Below are 20,275 nucleotides of genomic sequence, written 5' to 3'. Positions count from 1 at the left end.
AAATCGCAGCGAAATTTTCTTCGCCCTCGCTAAGATATCCGAGGCAATATCCGAGCTCAGCTTTATAGGGTGGGTCGATGGGGTCGGCCCTCGGATCTACCATAGCGTTTGCCGAGTGTTCGTTCACATAATATATATTTGTAAAACAAATGGGATTTCTAGCATCAGCTTCGAGCGCTCAACTTAGTCTAACATTGTTTTTGTATAAATCGTAGTTCTACTTCACCCACCTATACATCGACCTTGAATTTTGCCCCGTTTTGGTTTTTGTCTCATACAATCCTAAGGATTTGTGTGTTTTAGTCTCACGTACAGTGTAGCCGATGCCGATGCCGCCGATGCCGCCGTGTGGCGCATATCTCTTCAACGGTTAGGGCTAGAAGAGTCAATGATATCTCGTTCGAATGTACATACATCGCCATTGATAGACTTTCATGAAGGTTTCAAATCGGAGCCCTAAAAGTTGGGCATTTGCCCAATTTACTATTTTCGGTGGTTTCGCTTTATGTGGTAGATATTTTATTTACAATTAAGTCCGATAGCGTAAAAAAATCTTATTGGATAGGTTAGGATTCAGCGGACCTACAACTTTAGTTATATCAGTAAATATTAAGTTTAAGTATAGTTTTCAGGGTAATTTACGGGACCCCAATTTTCATGGTTTTATATTTTGGCCTAAGAATCTACATACAGTTCCTTAATTTAAGTCCCATTTTCATGAAAGTTATATTTTTGAATAGCTGTAGTTTACATATAACTTAGAGTTGCAAATACGTTCCTTAATTTTAATTCTAAGTTAGGTTTTTTGTTCAGCGTATACGGACCCCCGCAATTTTCAACATTGTAAATCCGCGTGTTTATAGTGGTCTACGCGCCCGTTTCCTTCTAGCGTTTTTCAAGGCCGTTCAGAGTGCGCCGTGCTTTCAACGTATGACCAGAAGTAACAATTAAGTATGACACTCAGCGCCCTAGTTTTTGGCGTATGACCAGAAGTAACAAGTGTGACACTCAACGTAACAAATAAGTGTGATCAGAAGTAACAAATAAGTATGAAACTGATCGAACTAGCCTTTGTCGTATAACCAGAAGAAATAAGTGTGACACTCAACGGCAGACTAGTTTTAACAAATAAGTGTGACACTGATCGAAGGAATCTTCGATGTTTTCAAAGTATGACTAGAAGTAACAAATAAGTGTAAAAAAATTATTTGTGACCGTGGATATATATTGGTTGTGATACCGGCGTTGCAGGTTGCTGTGAATAGCTCAAACAAACTTAACACATTAGAAGGATTGTGTGTATTCTGACCGTCGTACGTCTTGTTGTTTCTCGCTCGGTCCAGAATTAAAGATATTTCGTCGAATTTACAAATTAAAAAGTACTGTTACACTCTTGTCTATCGAAAAAATACTACCTGAATATTACAGTAAAATCCGAGCGGTAAAATCCCGGACATGTTGGTAATATCGAAATGTTGATGTACTACCCTTTAGTCATAATAAACCGAGTAATACACACTTTTAGATTGATTAGTTAAGTAAATTGAATAAAATTGGCCTCTTCACATTAAAAAGCAATTATTAACACACCTTTGGAAATTCAAAAAGCTTAGATATCCATTAAAGAAATACTCTGGCTTCGTTGCTTTAAAATTATATAAATTTCAAATTTAAATATTTAACTGCAGTAAGTTTCCTAATTACCATCAAAATTTGCGTTTCTCATAAGCTTTGGTCACACGTTGGAATCGATTTCGAAACGGTTTTGGACCACTTTGTAAGGACGGTGTTACGTCACGAAAACGATTTCGAAGCCCTTTGAAACGGTTTGAAGATAATTAACGCGGTTCACACTAGCCTTTGAGAACCGTTTTCGACCGTTTTGGAATGGTCAACTTGATTTTTTTAGCCATTTCGATAGAGTGATCGTTGAAAAATGAAATTATACTTTTCAAAATTAATTTTGATTTCTCAAAACGATCGAAAACGGTTGAGTCGCGTTCACACTAGAGACTTTTACGAAAACGGTTTGAAGCCCCTTGAATCGATATGAGAAAATGAGAGAAATGTGAACCGAGGTCGAAAGAGTTACAGATTTTCGAAAAACAGTCAAATTAATAAAATATTAAAATGACGATCACGATCAAATCTCGTTAAAATTTAAAAAAAACCTATCAAAACTTATCCAAATTTTCAAATTCCTATCAAATCTCATTGAAATTTGCAAATCACATTTTAAATTTGGAAATTCTGCAAATTTGGTAAATTTATGAAATTTTGGTCAAATCTTCAAATCTGGACGAAAAGATTTGAAGATTTTCAAATTTCGTACGCATTTTAGACGAATGTCGGACCCCTCGGTAAAATAACATAAGACCCTTCCTTTGTCTGAAACACAAATTCTTATTATATTACAAAAAAAGCGTATCCAGAAAAAAATAAACCTACTGACAACAAATAACGAGTAAAGAAAACGACATTGATAACATCAAAAGTAACATAAGACCCAAAAGTGTGTCAGAACTGTATAGTAATTAATGAGAATTTGTCCTAAAGTAAAAAAGGGAAACGAAGAGGGAGTCGGAAAATACGTCATAAAAATCGAGATACTCGAGCGCTACCGTGTGAGGCGGCTTAGAACTAAGAGTGATATTCCTACGCGAGCTGTGCTAGTAAAATGGTGCCAATTCTCTGTGCATCTAAAACGTATCAGATTGCGGCTTAAAGAGTTTCAAGCTAATGGCCAAGTTATAAAACAATGTGATGCTAAATACATTGAAACATTTTATTTATAACAAAGTTAGCCTTGTCTCAACGTCACACACATTCAAAATACGCAGAAGTAAAGTTATACTACACCCAATTCAATATCAAACATTAAAGTAACAGAAACAAAAACAAAATAAACATCTACGTAAGGTGTTTATAATCTTCCCACCCAAACAAATATTACATTTATTTTTATCCCGGTTTTACTGGTATTTAAACTTCAGAGATGTAGACGTCAATGGCTCATCGGTAGAACGTCCGCGTCATAAGAATGTGCCCCGGGGTCGGATCCTGACGACGATCGTATTTAACTACAAATTGATCAATTTCCACATTTGACAATTTTATACATATCAAAAAAAAATGCTACACTCTGTTAAATAAGTCTTCGGCCGTTGGGATTTCGGCACTTATTTGCGATTATCTCAAAAACTATGAATGATACCCAGACACACAGATACGGTGATTGTATAACCCCTCCGAGGGGACTACAGGGGCGTAGGAACCGGGAGGGGCAGGGGGGGCAATGCCCCTCCCTAGAATTTTGCTGGGAGGGGCAACTAATGTTATTGCCCCCTCCAACTTTTTGGTCAGTTGAAATTCTCAAAAGGCTCAAATTCTCATTTTAAAAGCATATAAAGCTTATAGAACCTCAACTGTGTTTAAATTTCAGTCTTTTCCCGCCAATTTGCATAGTAGTAAAAAGTACACATGCATTCGGAGAAGATACACTCAATTAAAAATTCAAAACCATTCTCCAGACCCCTTTTCGTTTCTCTATGCCCCCCTCCAACTTCTAGAACGTTCCTACGACCCTGGGGGACTATGTAAAGCAAGGGGCAAAGGAATTCACAAATACAATTGGAATCAAAGATAATATAACTACGTACCCTAGATTCGAAATTACGGCGTTTCTCGATAGCGCGTTTTCTCGTGAGGCTTTTACTGAGTTCGCGCCGGAAGTCGGAAAAATCGGGCTCCATAGCAGGGTGAGAAATAAGGAATTTCAATAGATAACCCAAGATTATATTACTCGCCTTTAGTTTTCTTTCGTTTAGAAACATTTTTAGAGCTACAGGCAATGATCCATTATTGTTTTAAAACAATATAACGCAAAAATAGCTGGTATCTTGAAAACCGCGGGTCAAAAACCACGGCGCAATTTTCACTAAAACTACGTTTTAGCTAGATGTCGGTAGCCCTGCCAGCTCCATGGAGGCCGTTTATTCCGACTTCCGCCGGGAACTCAGTAAGAGCAAGGATTCTATATTTTTAGAAGGATAGGAAGAAAACGCGCGACTGCGCAGTAGCTCCTTCCAAAAATTACCCAGCCAAAGTCAAATACCGCTATTGTAAAAGGGAAATATTGTTAATTTTATGACGGGTCCCAGCAGGGACAGTAGATACAGGGACGAGAAAGCAGGAACGTCTTCATATTCACGGGGAGTTAGATGTAAACAAACCGCAGCCATTGTTAAGACGTGGTTCACCATGGAAAGTATTATTGTAGTTAGTTTTTACCATTTTGATGTTAAATTAAAAATAAAACTACGAGCGTAAATAAAAAAATAAGCGTCGTCAAGAACCACTAAAATTAGGTGACCGCCATTTTTTTTGTTTACAACTAACTCTCCTTGCGTTTAGGTCGTTTTAGGTGATTCCAACAGAGGCCGCAAATACACTTTCTCGTCCCTGTATCTACTGTCCTTGGTCCCAGTAGACTGAATATTAATAAATTTTAAGCAAACTGGGGCTGGAAGTTTATTAAGTTTAATGGCAAGTTTTGTAAACTGATTTCGGGCTTTTAGTAGTTGAAGTTTATCAGATTCGAAGTGCGGGCTCCATATAGGGGAACAGTAGTCAAATAGAGGGTGAACAAGGGAGTTATATAGTGAGTCTTAGTGACTTAATAATATTATGAGATTGTAAATACCATAAGTGTATAATATTCCTACATAAGTGTGACACTTCCTATTCTTCACATGCAAATGTTTTACTGAGAGCTATTCAGAAGACAGACTCCATTACGGTCTTCGTCATCGTTTCGCGTCAGCTTGCCAACGCGTCACACGTAGCCTTTGACAGCGTCTCGCTAGAGGGAGATTTTCTTCCTGTGATGACGTCACTCCGTTACTAGCTCTCAGTAAAATATTCCCCAAAGTGACAAACTTATAGAATAATATTATAGACTTATGTAAATATATGTCTTAGAACAGCCAAGTTTAGAGACGTTATTAGTGTGACTAGAGAATTTGAGGGTCGGGTCAACAATAATTCAAAGGTCCCGTTCCGAGAGAGTGGTATGCAAAGGTGAGTCATCGAGATAGTAGGTGGAATTGGGGTTTTTGCGACCCAAGTGTAAAACTGAACATTTGTTCGAATTGAAGAACAGACCGCATTGAATTTACAAGGACATTGAAAAGTAAAGGTCCCAAGACCGACCCCTTATTAAAAACGTGCATGTGCGAAAGTATCATAAAAATTCGAAATTATCTGCTCCAAGCTTAAACATGGCCGCTCCTTGTAAAATTTTTCCTGATAGAGGCAGGGCCGCGTTACAGACTAGGCAATATAGGCAATTGCCTAGGGCCCACACTTTCAAAGGGCTGGATTCTAAATGTAGGTTTCCTACTTTCCTTACAGTTAGTGTAGGGCGCTGTTGACCCGCGCGGCTGCCCCATGGCAAAACCTTCTAACCAACAAATTTGTGAAAAATTAGATTTTTACGCATCAGTATTACTAAGGCATGTACAAAAGTACTGTAAAAGTTTCAGGTAAAAGTCATAAATATTTAACTATTTATGACTTAAAAAATGGTTTTGGATTTTATAATTTTCGCGTTAAAAACCACGTTAAAATCTTATAACTTAGGTTTAGAAAAAGTCAAATATTTCAAATTTACGATCGTGTTAGTTAAAAGGTTTTGCCATGGGACAGCCGCGCGTGGCATGAAGGGCTTATCACCACCCTCCTACGTATTGTAGCCCGGCCACCTGCATTAATGGCATTAAAAGTCGCTAGCTGACTTGGGCCTAAGGTATTAGCCTAGCTGATTATTATTATTATTATTTTAGAGAAAAATAAAATGCAACATTTAAGGACCAGATAGAAGACTTTGCCTAGGGCCTAGAAAATGGTAGTAGGGATAGTTATAAGAGTGTTTCACACTTAATAGAGAAATTTAGTGGCACCGAAACCTCCCTAAATTAATTAGTCCAAGATCGTCGTGTCTAGAAGTATGGTCGCGTCGACATTACAAGGGAAAAAAGCTGGCTTAAAAACGCAATGGGATCGAGATTCCACATTTTCTTTTCATGAATTGAAATTTGGTTTAAGGCAAAATCCAACTTTCTATTTTTTGTTGACTATCTTGATCGAAAATGGGGCTTTAGGCGTACAAGCCCATTTGCCCCTATTTTTTCCCGGTATGTAATATTACGAAATACGAATTAAAGCTAAGGAGAGCCAATTTCACCTTTGAAAGTTAATTTTGAAAATTCCACACTAGCCATCGTGAGGATATACCGCGCCAGTGGTTCTTAGTAATATATTTAAGTGATGCGGTTATTAGCGAAAATATGAAAAATTGGGAGAGCAGACGAAAACTGTATGGCACCGCCCATTTAGCATCGCTACCAGCCACTTGACTCTCCTTATCTTACCTCCATTATAATACCATGTACAAATTTTCTAGTCTATTCAACTTAACTATAAACGGAATTTATACTTAAAAATTAGATAGCAAACAATTAGCAGTCCATTTATTGTTAAATACCAGGTTTTATTAAAAACTAGTTCCTGCCCACATTCAGAGTTTCATCGTCCGAATTCGTAGCGAAAATAATCGTCTAGCTCCATTATTATAGACATTGTTATGGAACATTATTATAGCCTTGCCGTTTTTAATTAATTTTTATGGACACTAAATAGACTCTTAATTAACTCAATATTTATTGAAAATAGTCTTTGGTTTCGTATTTCTCGATGGGTATGCAAATCGCCGCTAGATGTGTGGCCGAGCTTGAGTGAAGTTATTAGATTGGTAAGCTTGACAATAAGAATTTATTCCGAGATTTATTCCATTGTTAATCTTGACAATAAGAATTTATTCCGAGATTTATTCCATTGTTAATCTTGACAATAAGAATTTATTCCGAGATTTATTCCATTGTTAATCTTGACAATAAGAATTTATTCCGAGATTTATTCCATTGTTAATCTTGACAATAAGAATTTATTCCGAGATTTATTCCATTGTTAATCTTGACAATAAGAATTTATTCCGAGATTTATTCCATTGTTAATCTTGACAATAAGAATTTATTCCGAGATTTATTCCATTGTTAATCTTGACAATAAGAATTTATTCCGAGATTTATTCCATTGTTAATCTTGACAATAAGAATTTATTCCGAGATTTATTCCATTGTTAATCTTGACAATAAGAATTTATTCCGAGATTTATTCCATTGTTAATCTTGACAATAAGAATTTATTCCGAGATTTATTCCATTGTTAATCTTGACGACGCACTTTTTTTAAACTAAAATCACGCGCTGTGCTTATCGAGAAGCTCTCGCTCGGTCACACCACTAACGGCGAACGGTAGCGGACTGTAACCACAAATATTGGTTTCCATTAGACCAAGGAGCCCAATTAGAAGTATAAGGCTATTATTTAGTTGGAATAATGTTTCATATTTACGAGGGCCCACTTGCCATCGGACAAGGCGACCCTATGTACAGTCCCCCACTGACGGCGAATGTTTGCGCTTACACCTATTAGGTGTTTTCATAAAATCGCCATCAAAGAACAGCCTAGGAGGTGGTATACTCTAGGAAGGGACATGTAACCGGCTGTAGTCTTTGGTTTTTATTGATTTTTCGGGAAACATGTTTGCCAGCTTATTGACGTACATTCATGCGAGTCGCGCCGACGGTTTTAGAACTGGAACGTACTGAACTGAACTCCCATCAAAGACTGAGGAGGCAATTTTTGTCGGGGGGGAAAACAACATAGCCGGATTTTATGAAAACACCTATTAGTAGACCTAGAAACAAACTTCACTAAATTAAAGATAGTTTAAGTAAAACAATTATAAGCTTAGAAGGCTGAGAAGGCTTATGGTTAGTGAGATAAAACGCGTGTCGAAAGTACATTACGGAAGTTGGCCATTCTAATATTGTCCCAAACGAAAATACCCTTACATGATTGGAACCGGCTAATTTGAAAGCGTGTTTTACGCTCATGGTTCTGTGCAATCAGTGGCGGACTGGGTCTAATATTTTGGGCTGCCAGAAGACAAAGGGACCCAGCTTTAACAACTATAACGCTATCATGTTTGAGGGGCCCACTTCATGAACGGTCCGTGGGGCCCACCTGCCATCGGGCAGGTTCACTCTATGGCCAGTCCGCCACTGTGTGCTATTGAGATAAATAACGCGCTCGCATCATTATTTCCAGACACGTTCTTTACCGTTGCTCTATTGTGGAAAATATGACATAGAAATTCAAGATTGGAAATATGTATGGAAACTAGGAGCAACAAACACAGCACCCCGCACAAGGAGAACGGAACCCGTCAAAAGTCGTGGATTTTCAGCAGTTAGCCTTTAAACACGGTAAAGCAGTGTTGTGCACATTTGGCTAGACGCTTTAGCTGCCGTCGGAAGGGGAAAATTCCGAAATTGTCTTCCCCCCCGCCCGTAAAACGTTCAGCATAAAGGCTCATCCAATGAAATTTGTACACAACACTGCGTTAGCGTGTTTAAAGGCTAGGTGCGTTCTCCTTGTGTTTGTTGCTCCTAGTTGGAAATTTGTATTTTCGTCCGCGAAGCAGACACTTCGCGTTTTATACGAGGGGCTAACCACTCTTAGAAAGTCTGTACACCGGACTACGCTTAGATTAGCACTGCCAAAGGCAGGGACTTCAAAGATTACGCGTAGTCCCATTAGTACAGTCAAAGGTACGGCTCTGTACACCGATTACGCGGAGTGATCAGCCCCTCGGTTTTATAATAGCAAATTGTTCGCTTAGCAGACGAAAAGCCGGCAGTTTATGAGCTTCTCTCGTTGGTCGCTACGTGGCTCTATGTAAACAGAAATGGCTAATTCGCTTAAACATTTTTGAAATGATAATGCTTTTAAAAGATATCCTTTATTAGTCGTAGTGGATATTTAAAGCCTTTTTTAGAGCTACCAGAAAATAAGCAAAATTAGGATAAGATTTTTAATTATATCACTCTGCAAAAATGTTGTTGTCAAAACCAATTTTACCACTACCCACAATTACATCCTGACTGAAATTATTTGGTAGTACTGAATTTTAGAACTAGGCAAAAATGTTGGATAGTATGATTAGGCCATTAGGAATCGAAAAAACCGTTCAGAAAGCGGCTAATAATTTCCTAAGCCGCGTATCGTTTTGAAAGATAATTTTTGCAATTTCTTTCCCCAAAAGGGATTACTAGAATTGAATTAAACATTACCAGTAAAAAATGAGATATTTACCTTGTGAATATTTGTTGTTTAGGGGGATGACTTCCACGGGATCCGCGCTCATTATCGACAGATTTTGGTCGGTAAAACCGGAAACGCTGTCTCAACACAATAACCGGTATTCCAATTCATCCACTCACGCGCAAAAGAAGTACCTCCGACTGCCACTGAAAAGTCAAATAATTTAGAGACTTCAAACTCGAGGTAAAATTGTGACTCCGTTTATAAAAAATCTCAACGCGCTGCGTTGCCCAATCCGGCAAAAGATAGTTTCCTTTTGGCCCGTAAATGGGTGGACGCTAATAAATTACAATTTAGAGGCCGAGCTTAAAACTGGCTCATGCCTCCAGTCTTTTTTTCTTTTTCTTTCTATAGGTGGTGACTTTTCGCTTACGTGGTAGAGTAGCTAGGTTAGCGTCATTTTACTCCCATTTTGTCCTCGAGCATAGTTCGGGTTGTTGTAACCTAGTAAAAGATTTCCCGTGGGGGATTACTGTACACCGTAAAAGCATTGGCCAAGGGCCGCTGGGATTTGGACGCGAGAGTAAAGATTAGTAATCGGATTTGGTCGTCTGTAAAGTCACAGTAGCTAGCTTCAAAGTCAAGTTTGGGGAACGCGAATTTAAGAGTAACTTCCAAAACAGACGAAGCGTACCCACCAAAAGCGCCGCCAATCTCGACTTTTAAGCAGACGAATATTAACTTACAAACATCCAAATCCGAGTACTGCTCTTTAGCGTTCCTATTGAGGAGGAATAGAAAGTGTAACACGAACTAAAAGTGTGCTCTTTTAGTTCCAGAATTATCGAAAAGTAGTCGGCTAGTTTCGTGACAAAGTCGAAACTACTTACCAATGTTAAAGTCCCACTACGACGTCGTGTTATTTAAAGTCGCTATAGCCGAGACTAAAATTATCTAAACGTTTAATATTTCCATTCAACATTCGTCACTCCAATTTCGCGTTCTGTAACGAGATACTGAAAGGGAAAGTCGATTAAACCAAAGTCCGACCGACACATTTTCAAGAACGCTTTTAATTCATAATAAACGTTAAAACGTAACAGGTTTTCGAAAGGCTCTTAACTCCGAATATTTCGTCGAATTCACGAACCCAGTGCGCATCACTATTCACTAAAGGTTCTACTAGTGGCGCGTTTACACTAACAAGGAGACATCCCGAGGTGTTTCTCCCCGATTTTTTTCATTTCGAGAGTTGAGTAGACCTTCATGTACCTCGAAATCTCCTAAAGTGAAAAGTTTCAATGAAAATTCGTTTTGCCATGGCAACCAAAAATGTTTTTCACAACTCAAGTGTAAACTTTCTCTACGTAAAATAGCATGGCAAATTCACGGATTTGCCGTTTTCAAAAAATTAAAAAATTTAAATTCTGGCAAAACAATTGGGTAAAATTGATAAAATTAGGTGAAATCAATAAAATTCGGTATAATCCGCGATTTTGCCATGCTATTTTACGTAGAGAAAGTTGAAACTTGAGTTATGAAAAAAAATTTGGTTGGCATGGCAAAACGAATGGCCACTGAAACTTTTTCTTTTAAGAGCTTTCAAGGTACATGAAGGTCTACTTAACCGCCGAGTTTGCCAAAAATCGGGGAGAAAAACCTCGGAATTTCTCGTTGTAAGTGATGCCCCTGAGCGTCGTATCAGTTTGGGGCCCTCTCTCTATTATTGTATTTACACAATTGATGATACAAATGTTTTTAAATATATTAATTTGGGGTAAATCGGATGCCTAGACCTAAAATCGCCAGGGATTTCCGTCGTTTTGAAGTTCTTTAAAATCACGAGACCGTTAGACATATTCTTCGTCCGAATATAATTTCAAAACATTTTTTTATTACGTAAACATTTCTCGGAGCTTCCCCTTCTAATATTTCTGAAGTTGATTTCGCGAGTTAACCTCGTGCACTAGTTAAGCAGACCCCAGAGGTTAAAGATCCACAGGATCATTTGAAAAAATCGGGTCGAATTTCAAGTAGCTCCTCCCCTTCCGCGCGTCATTCAGTCATTCTATATTGAAAACACGTAAGCCGACCTTCAAAATTCAAAATGATTTTGTGGTCCTTTAATCTCCCCTTGAACCACTTTTTACAATTGGCCCTCTAGTTGGCGCTCTGACCAAACCAACCCACCCGATAAGCATCCCTCGAGTTAATTACTCCATGGTTGAAACGCACGCCCCACATCGAGGGTCAGTGGTGTAGCAGAAATTCATCAAGGGGGGTCACCAAAGCGAGAGGTGGTTTCTTTTAGAAGGCGATCGGGTTTCGGGGTTAAAATTAGTACAGTCAAATCCACAAGACTAAGAACTAAAGGAGTGGGAACCACCCCTTGTAGAGATATCCAAACCTTGGCTCACGAAATTGTAGTATACGCGAACGCCTACGTCTATCTAGGAATATGAATGACCGATATCCTGTAATGGAAACTGTATTCCCCCAAATCGGGCTCCCTACGCACCTACGCTAACGTAGCTCAAGGTAAAACTTTAACCTAAGCCTGTAGCGCCATCTTACGGCAGGCATTATTACTAGATTAACATATATGCGTGTACATATAATTTCTTCTGCTAATAAGAAGTAGTAACGGGTTTTTCTTTGGTTTAGTAGTGGAAACTGATTTTAATTAGTGGAAGAAGCTGAATGTTTGGTTACAGTAGCAAATTTCAGGAAGAGACGTAGACGTTCGCGTTTATGTCATTTTTACGAGTTGCTTCCACCTAGGAGCAACAAACACAACACCCCACACAAGGAGAACGCAACCCGTCAAAACTCGTGTATTTTCTCGCGTACATTTGTCATTGGTTAGACGCTTTAGCGCCTGCTGCCGTCGGAAGGGGAAAATTCGGAAATTGTTTTCCCCCTTTCCGTAAAACGTTCAGCGTAAAGGTTCGCCCAATGAAATTTGTACACAACACGGCGTTAACGTGTTTAAAGGCTAGCTGGGATTTCCTTGCGTTAGTTGCTCCTAGCGGAAAGTGTATATCATTTTACGATTACGCACATTTCTTTCCAGATTCCGCTATTACATTTTCACGAGCACGTTTTGGAGAACCAAATTTAGTATTTTTGTCACGTTGGTTATAAACGTCAAATACCAATTGCGACCTTAACGTCTTTTGAAGATTGAATTTTTTCGTTTTCAAAACACGAAATTATAAAACTCTGGTCGTATACCGCACGCGATTTCAAGGTCCTTAAGCCTCCGAACATGAACAAAGATCAAGGAGTTTCTAATCCATCTTTATTATAACCCACTCTTAATTTTCATTCCCTAAACTATAATATAAATACTATTTTCAATGGATATATTTCGAAGGAACTTTTTCATTTTGGTAATGAAGATCGTCATTTTAGATAATTCGAGACTTTTAGACATGGTTTCTATACAGGCACAAGAATTAATTAATAAACGTTCTTTTTTGGACAAGACCACGTGAATTATAAACACACCACTACCCTAAAACGAGTTGCTACTACCACCCAATGTGTAATCTCGTTGCGCCGAAAAACGTCCCAGATCCTAAGCACTGATATGGCTTCTTCGCATTACATGCTAACGAAAATAGTAACGATAAATAAAAGCGTATGAAATTGGTGTTTATATAAAATACGGGAGGTCACTAGCTTTAGTTGTTGAAGATATAAGGCCAAAACTATTCGCACGCTTTGGGACGAAAAGAGTACACCCTTTACCCCAAACTACCAACTTCTTCCATACAATAACAGCCAAACTGTATTTTGAAGCTGCTCAGTATTTCGTAATGAGTGCGCGCTTGAGTTGACAAAGATTTTTAAATTTTAAATCCACCTGCGAAACGCACGTGCCAAACTGAAAATAAAGTACTAAAAGCAAGGAGGATTAAGGGAATACGAGAATACAGTAGAAGTTCCGAAAAAATTTTGGGAAGCTTCCAGTGGCCGAGACCGTAAAGGCGTCATTATTCGGAGTTTTTGACTGAGTTCGAATCCCGGTTTCGCCAAAACTGCAAATTATTTTCGCAGCGCCATCTGCCGTGTCGTTGCTTTCCACACCAAACAAACAAACACACACACAACACTTAACGACAATCCGTCCATAGCAATAGTCCCACTTCGATATATATATATATATCTCGATGTGGAACTAAAAAGTACACATTTGGCTGCTGATTGATAATACATATTTAACTAAATAATATAATCAGCCGCGCACTATTCTCAAGCAGAAATTAATCATATATGTAGAATACTTCCCATTGCATTTATAATACATCGGACATTCTGTTAATTATTTTTCTGTAAAAACAGTAGCGGCGCCAGGATTTTTGGGGAGGTAGGCCAACCACAATGTTTCCACATCCGTCACGTGGATTATTTTTTTTGAAGCAAGTGGTGAAATTTTTGGGTAAAATGGGTACGCGACGAAAAAAGTTATTTATGAATTTAAACATTACTAAAAACTGAGTGTGTTGATCCTTTTTTGTGTACCGATAACACTTAAACAAATGAGTGGTTATTTACTTATTTCTACCACTGAATTATAGTCTATCAATTTACATTCATTCCTTCGGTACTTCGCATGTACATCCCTTACATCAGAAGTTGATTCAGAACTTACAACTTTACGAAAATGAATGTACGTAGGTACAATAAGTAAAGTAAATTTAAGAACCATTATCTTGTAAAGATAAAATTAAAGATACAATTTCGATATAGTAGCGCTCGCGAAAAACTAAAACTAAAAAATAAACTACGGTCAAAGAAAGTTACTCGTACCTTTAAAAGGAATAAAAACAGCAGTGTCGTTAAGCCAATCACTCGCGTTGAATATTGGAAAATTAATAAATAAATAAATTATTTCGCAAACAAATTACAGAATTTTCTGATATTAAATAATTTGGAGGCCCATATATTAAATTTTGGAGGTCCCTTAAGACGACTTTTGGAGGCCCCTACCAAAATTTCAAGTAGGCTTAGGCCTACCCCGGCCTATTGCTGGACCGCTACTGTGTAAAAACAAGGAGGATTAAGGGAAGGGGAGTTGTATTGAGGCTCCTCTTATGGCTGCATCCGTAGTCAGAGACTCAGAGAGCGTGAGACGCCCAGTGGGTGGGAGCGGGAGGAAAACGTATGTAAAATACCGGCTCGCGTTCCTGTTTTGAGCGCCCTCAAGTTCAAAACAATTGTTGAAGGTTATTTCGGTTTTTATTTTGAGAATTTTGCTGCTTCGGTGTTTCGTCGTGAATACGCTAAAAATGTATGTCGACTAGATTTACTTAGTAAATAAAATTCGAATTTTTTTATCACGCGAAGATTAATATCATATAACTTAAGTAAGAGCATTTTCCATATAAAAAAATATTTTGAGTTTTGCAAATTGTTTACTAATTTACGGCATTAGAAAAACAAACACCAAAGTAGCCGAATTCTCAAAATAAAAACCGAAATAACTTTCAACAATTTTTTTGAACTAGAGGGCGCTCAAAACAGGAACGCGAGCCGGTATTTTACATACGTTTTCCTCCCGCTCCCACCCACTGGGCGTCTCACGCTCTCTGACCAAGGATACTTGAAATATAGAATCCTTGCTCTGACTACGGATGCAGCCATAAGAGGAGCCTCAATACAACTCCCCTTCCCTTAATCCTCCTTGGTAAAAATTCCCCAATTTTTATAATGCTGGCGCGGAGGGCTCCAAGAGGACTGGGAAGCAGCGGCATCTTGGAGGATGGAAATTATGGGATACTGGTCATTCATATTCCCAGGCGGCATGACCCTTCCCAAATAATGTAATTGCCCTCTCCAACCTTTTAGTTGGTTCAAAACTTGAAATTGGCCAGGTAATGATATAAAATGCATCATGAAGAAAAACTGAACGACCAACGTTAACTATTTCGGTTGTCGATAACCCACGCTTTAGTTTCCACAATTAAAAGGCACTAGCCTAGCTGATTATTATTATTATTATTATTATTGTTTTTTTTAAATAAGTTAGATTACTAATTTTCAACCTGGCTAAATTATCCACCTCCAATTGCTCTTCTGATTGCCGATATCGAGGTTTTGATTGTTTATATCGACACCCGCGTTCGAAGTTGGCCGTGCCTCATCACTAGAAACATTTACAATACTGCCAGATTTTTGGGCAAATGAAGAGTAAGGCGACTCAATTCGTTAAATAGATTGTCCATCTTAAAACGGAAGTTAATAGAATTGGTTTTTAATTTATTTTATGGTACACGGAATGAATAGCACTCGCATCATTTATGAAAAATATTAAAATGAACCTGAATTTATATAATTTTTACATGAAATCTCTCGAAAATTATGAATATATTTAACGCGCGCTGGATTTTCACCCGCTAAGCTGCCATTTTAGCCAGGGCAAACTAGGATCTTCTCGTAAACTCGCACCGTAGGCCCAACAGCTAAATTGTTCGCCGCTTGGTGCACCAGTAAACCAGCACAATGTTTTTCTTAATATTTTCCCAAACGTTACGATTTAAGCTGGCAGGCCTTATGTACGAGTTTACGAGAAGATCTAAGTTGGCCGTGGCTAAGCGGACGAAATTCCAGCAGCTAAGTCTTGGGCGCTAGGTGGCTCTATGCTCACTGAAAAGGCTAATTACATTGGAAATATAACTGAATTGATTTTTGTAAATCATCACCAATTGCATCTAACAATTTGCAAAACTGCAAAAATAATAAATATATCATCCGGAGGCGTTAATTAAGGCTTTCGCATTTCGTTCCTGAACAAGTCCTTCTCTGATTTGCCGCTTTCGTAAATTATAATTAACCGCTAACGACTATTTTGAACTTAAGGAAAATACGGCTATTTTAAATCAAGTTCATATATTACGTCTATTAACAAAATGGGAGGTATCGCGAAATTTAATTGCCTCTCAACAATTATTTTCCGCTGCGTAGATTCTAATGACTTACAATCGTCTTTTGAAAAACATTACGTGTAAATTCAGCTCCTTATCGTAGGGTTAAGTTTAAAATTTAAGGAAATAAAACAGTAAATTAAAAAAGCTTAAATTACAACAAACGGGTTAAGCCCGTACTTGAAAATGCGCGTAGATAACATGTAGGGGAAACAGTCTGCGAGCGTTAAAGCTTGTTCACGTTCTCCCTACGCGTTTTCTAGCGCTGTAAAAACTTCGCTTTTGCCAACATTGTTTTAAATGGAAAATCTTTCATATTGGTCATAACATATTTATCTCGAAAACGTGTAAATATTTTTTTTATTTTCCTAACGTTTTTCACCAGAATTTCAAGGACACAGCTGGCGCAACAAACATTCTTTGCGTGGATAAAATAATCTTGATGAAAAGAGAAATCTTCTTATAGGCTTTCTATCGCCCAGCGAAAACGGAATAGATAGGAGAGTTACGCTGGCAGTGTGGCTGGCTAAACTGTATATTTTAAGAAATATATAGTTTTGAAACGCTAAATTCTTACATTCTTAAATTTTCAAACTGTTTCTTAAACAACAAGAAATAGGTGTTTCCATAAAACAATATAAAACAAAAAAAAGCTAGTGACGTAGAAGATACATTTACACGTGACCGCCCGTATTTTATAGAAACCATGAAACAATAAGCCTTTCTATAAAGTTATTAAGCTTGCCGAACTTGTTTTAATGTATCGCTTTCGTCACGAGATACGTAGGAGTCCAGTTCAGTTTTGAAAGTTAGATCTTTATAGAAAGGGCGACTCGTCGAATTTTAATTCGTATCTTGTTCAACTTATATTTTAGCGTAAAAGGCTCGCTCTTTTTTTTTATTTCGGCGGTCCATTTACGCTAAAATATTAAAGTGCGCGTGGAACTTTTTAACAAGTTGAATAAGACATAAATTGAGTTTATACTAGCGTCTATTGGCTATCATATAGTGAAACGTCACTTCTACCATTCTACGTCACGAGTGACGCGCCCTATACATCTAAACAAGAAGGCCAATGTTACTTTTTAGGGCTATTATTATACGATCATTTCACTCGCTGATTGAAGCGTAATAATAAGAGCAAATATAACTTGAAGACACCGAAGACACGCGGAAATATAATAGTTAAATTCAAGTGGCTCGATTTTAAAAGGTGAAATCCCAGGTTCCTACAAGCGCTCGAACGCACTATTGGGTGAAATCGTCTTTCATCGTCGCGTGTCTTTTTGACGTCCACCACTTTCACGCGTTTTATTTTCTGATATAATAATAATAATCAGCTCTGCTAATAACCAAGGCTGATAAAATACGCGAAAAAGTAGATTAGTCCATAATTAAAAGGGATAATATAGCTAAATCCTAAACAAATTTGAATAAATTAAAAAAACTCACTAATAACTCGTACCAATAGGTCTTCGAGCAAACAAAAAACGCGAATCTCGGATCAAATAGATCTTCGAGTAATAAACTACATAAAAACTAAAAAAAAAAAACTAAAACCAATAACCAAGGCACCACCCTAAGCCCAAGTTATCTAGCGACTTTTAATGGCTTTATCGCAGGTGGCCGGGCTAAATTGCGTAGGAGGGTTGTTACCAGTCCTTCACGTCACGCGAGCCAACAGCTCCCTACACTCACTGTTATTGTTAACCTTAACAAGTTTTTATGGAAAGGGGAAACCGAAGAACTCGTTAGAAACCCCCTTAACTATACACGGAAGGAGTAATTCCTAGTTTCCACCCCGTCAGTGCCTCCAGCGGCGTACCAAGCCACTCCCAAATTTCCTACTGGGGGACAACACCCGTGTTTGTCCCCCCTGAAATACTGTTAATTGGTTTTTACAACCATTATGAAAAAGATAAATTTGTCGTTTACTTTTAACAACAAAGTAAAAGCGAATTTAAATTCAACTTTCGATTTTTGGTCAAATTGAGATAAAATTTGCAAATATTTGTCAACTCTTTTAATATCATATATATGTGAGGGTCGCTTCGCTCGCAATGTACCCCAAAACTCAAAAACGTTCCAACGCCCCTAAGTGCCACAACCACAAGCTGGGATCGAACCAGGCTCCTCTTGCTGCGGAGCGAAAGTGAGGTTGAAAGATTGGATTATAAATAGCGTACTTCGCTTACTTTGTTCTTCGTACTTCGAATACAATCGCGCAATCGGTAGCGAGACATTCAGACTCACAAATTTTCCGAAATACATATAATTTTAAAACGTTAATTTAGTACCTCGATCTACAAATTTTGGTTATTAAGTCTAATAATAATACAACTAGTTTATAATTTTATCACACAAACATAATCAAAAGTCATAGCATACTCACATTTGAATAAATTTCACGAAGAACCGTCTCTTGTCACTAGGTTCGTCATGTAATGTTATTGTTTGACTCACTTTCTCTTCGAGACGTCGAGATACCCCGCGAAGGGGAAGATAAACGCCTCTCTATCCCCCCCCCCCAACTAGGACGGACGAACGGACGGAAAACACGTACTGAGGTGTTTGCGCCTCGCCCGATGATTGAATGGATGGAAGCAGCCTTCGAAACAAGGGAATGGAAATTCCACCGCTATATCATATTCCAATATTTTATCGAGGGATTATTATAACTTAATTGAATTACACTCAATGGAACAATAGCTCTTTCTATAAAATAATATACACGCATACATGTATAAAAAGTGTTATTTTTCGGAGCGCGCGCTTCCTAATATTTCCGTGTAGAGGGTCTCGTGCGTTTTCGCGCGAGCTCAACAAAAACAAAATATGCGCGCGCTCTCTAACTTTAACTGCACGATGAATCTAACGTAATCACGTGACCTCTCGTATTCTATATAAAGAGCTATTGAAACTAGGATTTAGTTGAAACCGCAGTCCGTACAGTGGCGTAGCTAGCATAGGTGACACCCGGGGCGGTTATCATGGTGTGCTACTTAATAGTCTCTAGTTTGAGTAAGATTTAATTTTTTTCACGGTCGGCTATCACCTCCAAATCACGTCCAAACGGGTGGCAACCGCCCCCCCCCCTAGCTACGCCACTGAGTCCGTAGAATTTAAATCAAATCAGCTAAAAAGTATCGCAGTTATTGCGTACATGCAGGAACTACCATTTTCCAAGGTAGTGTCGGATTTCAACCAAAAGTAATAGGCGTTATCTGCGGGGTGTGACTCACTAACGCGAAATATTTCCGACAACATGGCTAAATAGTGCAGCAATTATCGTCCGAGATATATAATTTGTATCCGCTATTTTCTAAGACGCCCTTGCTCGTACTCCTAAAGTATACGGGAATATTTTAAATGTTTTAATGCTCATTATTTTCAACGAATTGTTTTATTACCGGAAGTTTCCTTCAAATGAAAGCTCCTCTCACATTGAAAGTCAGCCCACCTGACAATTAGTGACACCTTGACAGCCGAAAATTACATAAATTTACATATATCGATAGAACTTCCTGGTGACAGCTCACGCGTGGATTTAAACCCCAGACATCTTCCCTTCTCCTGTTACTAATATTTTGCACAATTTTCATTGTTTATATTCCACGCTGTAAAAAGCACTCAACCGAGGGAATGGCTTGTTTTTCAAGGAAACGCTTGCTCTGGTACTTGACCAGCTCGCGTTGTAATTACCGAAGTTCGGACACTCGTAGAAGCTAGTTTTTTTGCACCACAATTTAAACACGCGAAGGTGACTCGTTTTAAAAGGAAGCCGATTATAAATGAGCTACTCCAAACTGAAGAGTTTCAATATCATTATCATTACGTACCAACAATCCATTTACAATTTAATTACATGTCCCTACCCAGAAATAATTATAATAAATGCTAGTGGCTTTTGGGACGGTAACCCAAGGTTAAATGTTTTTTCATGGATAAAGAAGCGGATGTATTCCTTTATTATTGATATTCTTCTATTAAAGGTCTCCTTTGGGTCACTAAGGGCAAAAATGAACGGCGTTTTCAAAAATTTACGCGAAAAAATATTTACGGAAAAATATCGTATTAATTTATTTAACACTATTTAATTAACTCTGATTAAAATGAAT

General features: G+C 38.1%; 1 protein-coding gene across 2 annotated transcripts in view; it reads right to left on the bottom strand.

Annotated features, from left to right (window-relative positions):
• LOC149948190 (ABC transporter G family member 20-like) overlaps nucleotides 1–18,571 on the bottom strand; it is a 28,851-nt gene extending 10,280 nt beyond the window's left edge. The window contains exons 1-2 of one of the 2 annotated variants that reach the window (XM_090173129.1): nucleotides 18,550–18,571; nucleotides 9,280–9,434 (exon numbers count right to left, since the gene is read on the bottom strand). In XM_090173129.1, the coding sequence (XP_090029255.1) occupies nucleotides 9,280–9,331 (52 nt within the window). In that variant the 5' untranslated portion in view covers nucleotides 9,332–9,434; nucleotides 18,550–18,571. Of the gene's footprint in view, nucleotides 1–9,279; nucleotides 9,435–10,118; nucleotides 10,219–18,549 lie in introns of those variants that run through there. The other variant, XM_090173128.1, reaches the window with a different exon arrangement.
• Nucleotides 18,572–20,275: the final 1,704 nt, after the last annotated feature.

Source organism: Leiobunum rupestre, chromosome 4 (assembly GCF_980474605.1).
Source record: "Leiobunum rupestre chromosome 4, qqLeiRupe1.1.hap1, whole genome shotgun sequence".
Classification (NCBI taxonomy): domain Eukaryota; kingdom Metazoa; phylum Arthropoda; class Arachnida; order Opiliones; family Sclerosomatidae; genus Leiobunum; species Leiobunum rupestre.
This window is presented reverse-complemented; position numbering and strand designations above follow the sequence as displayed.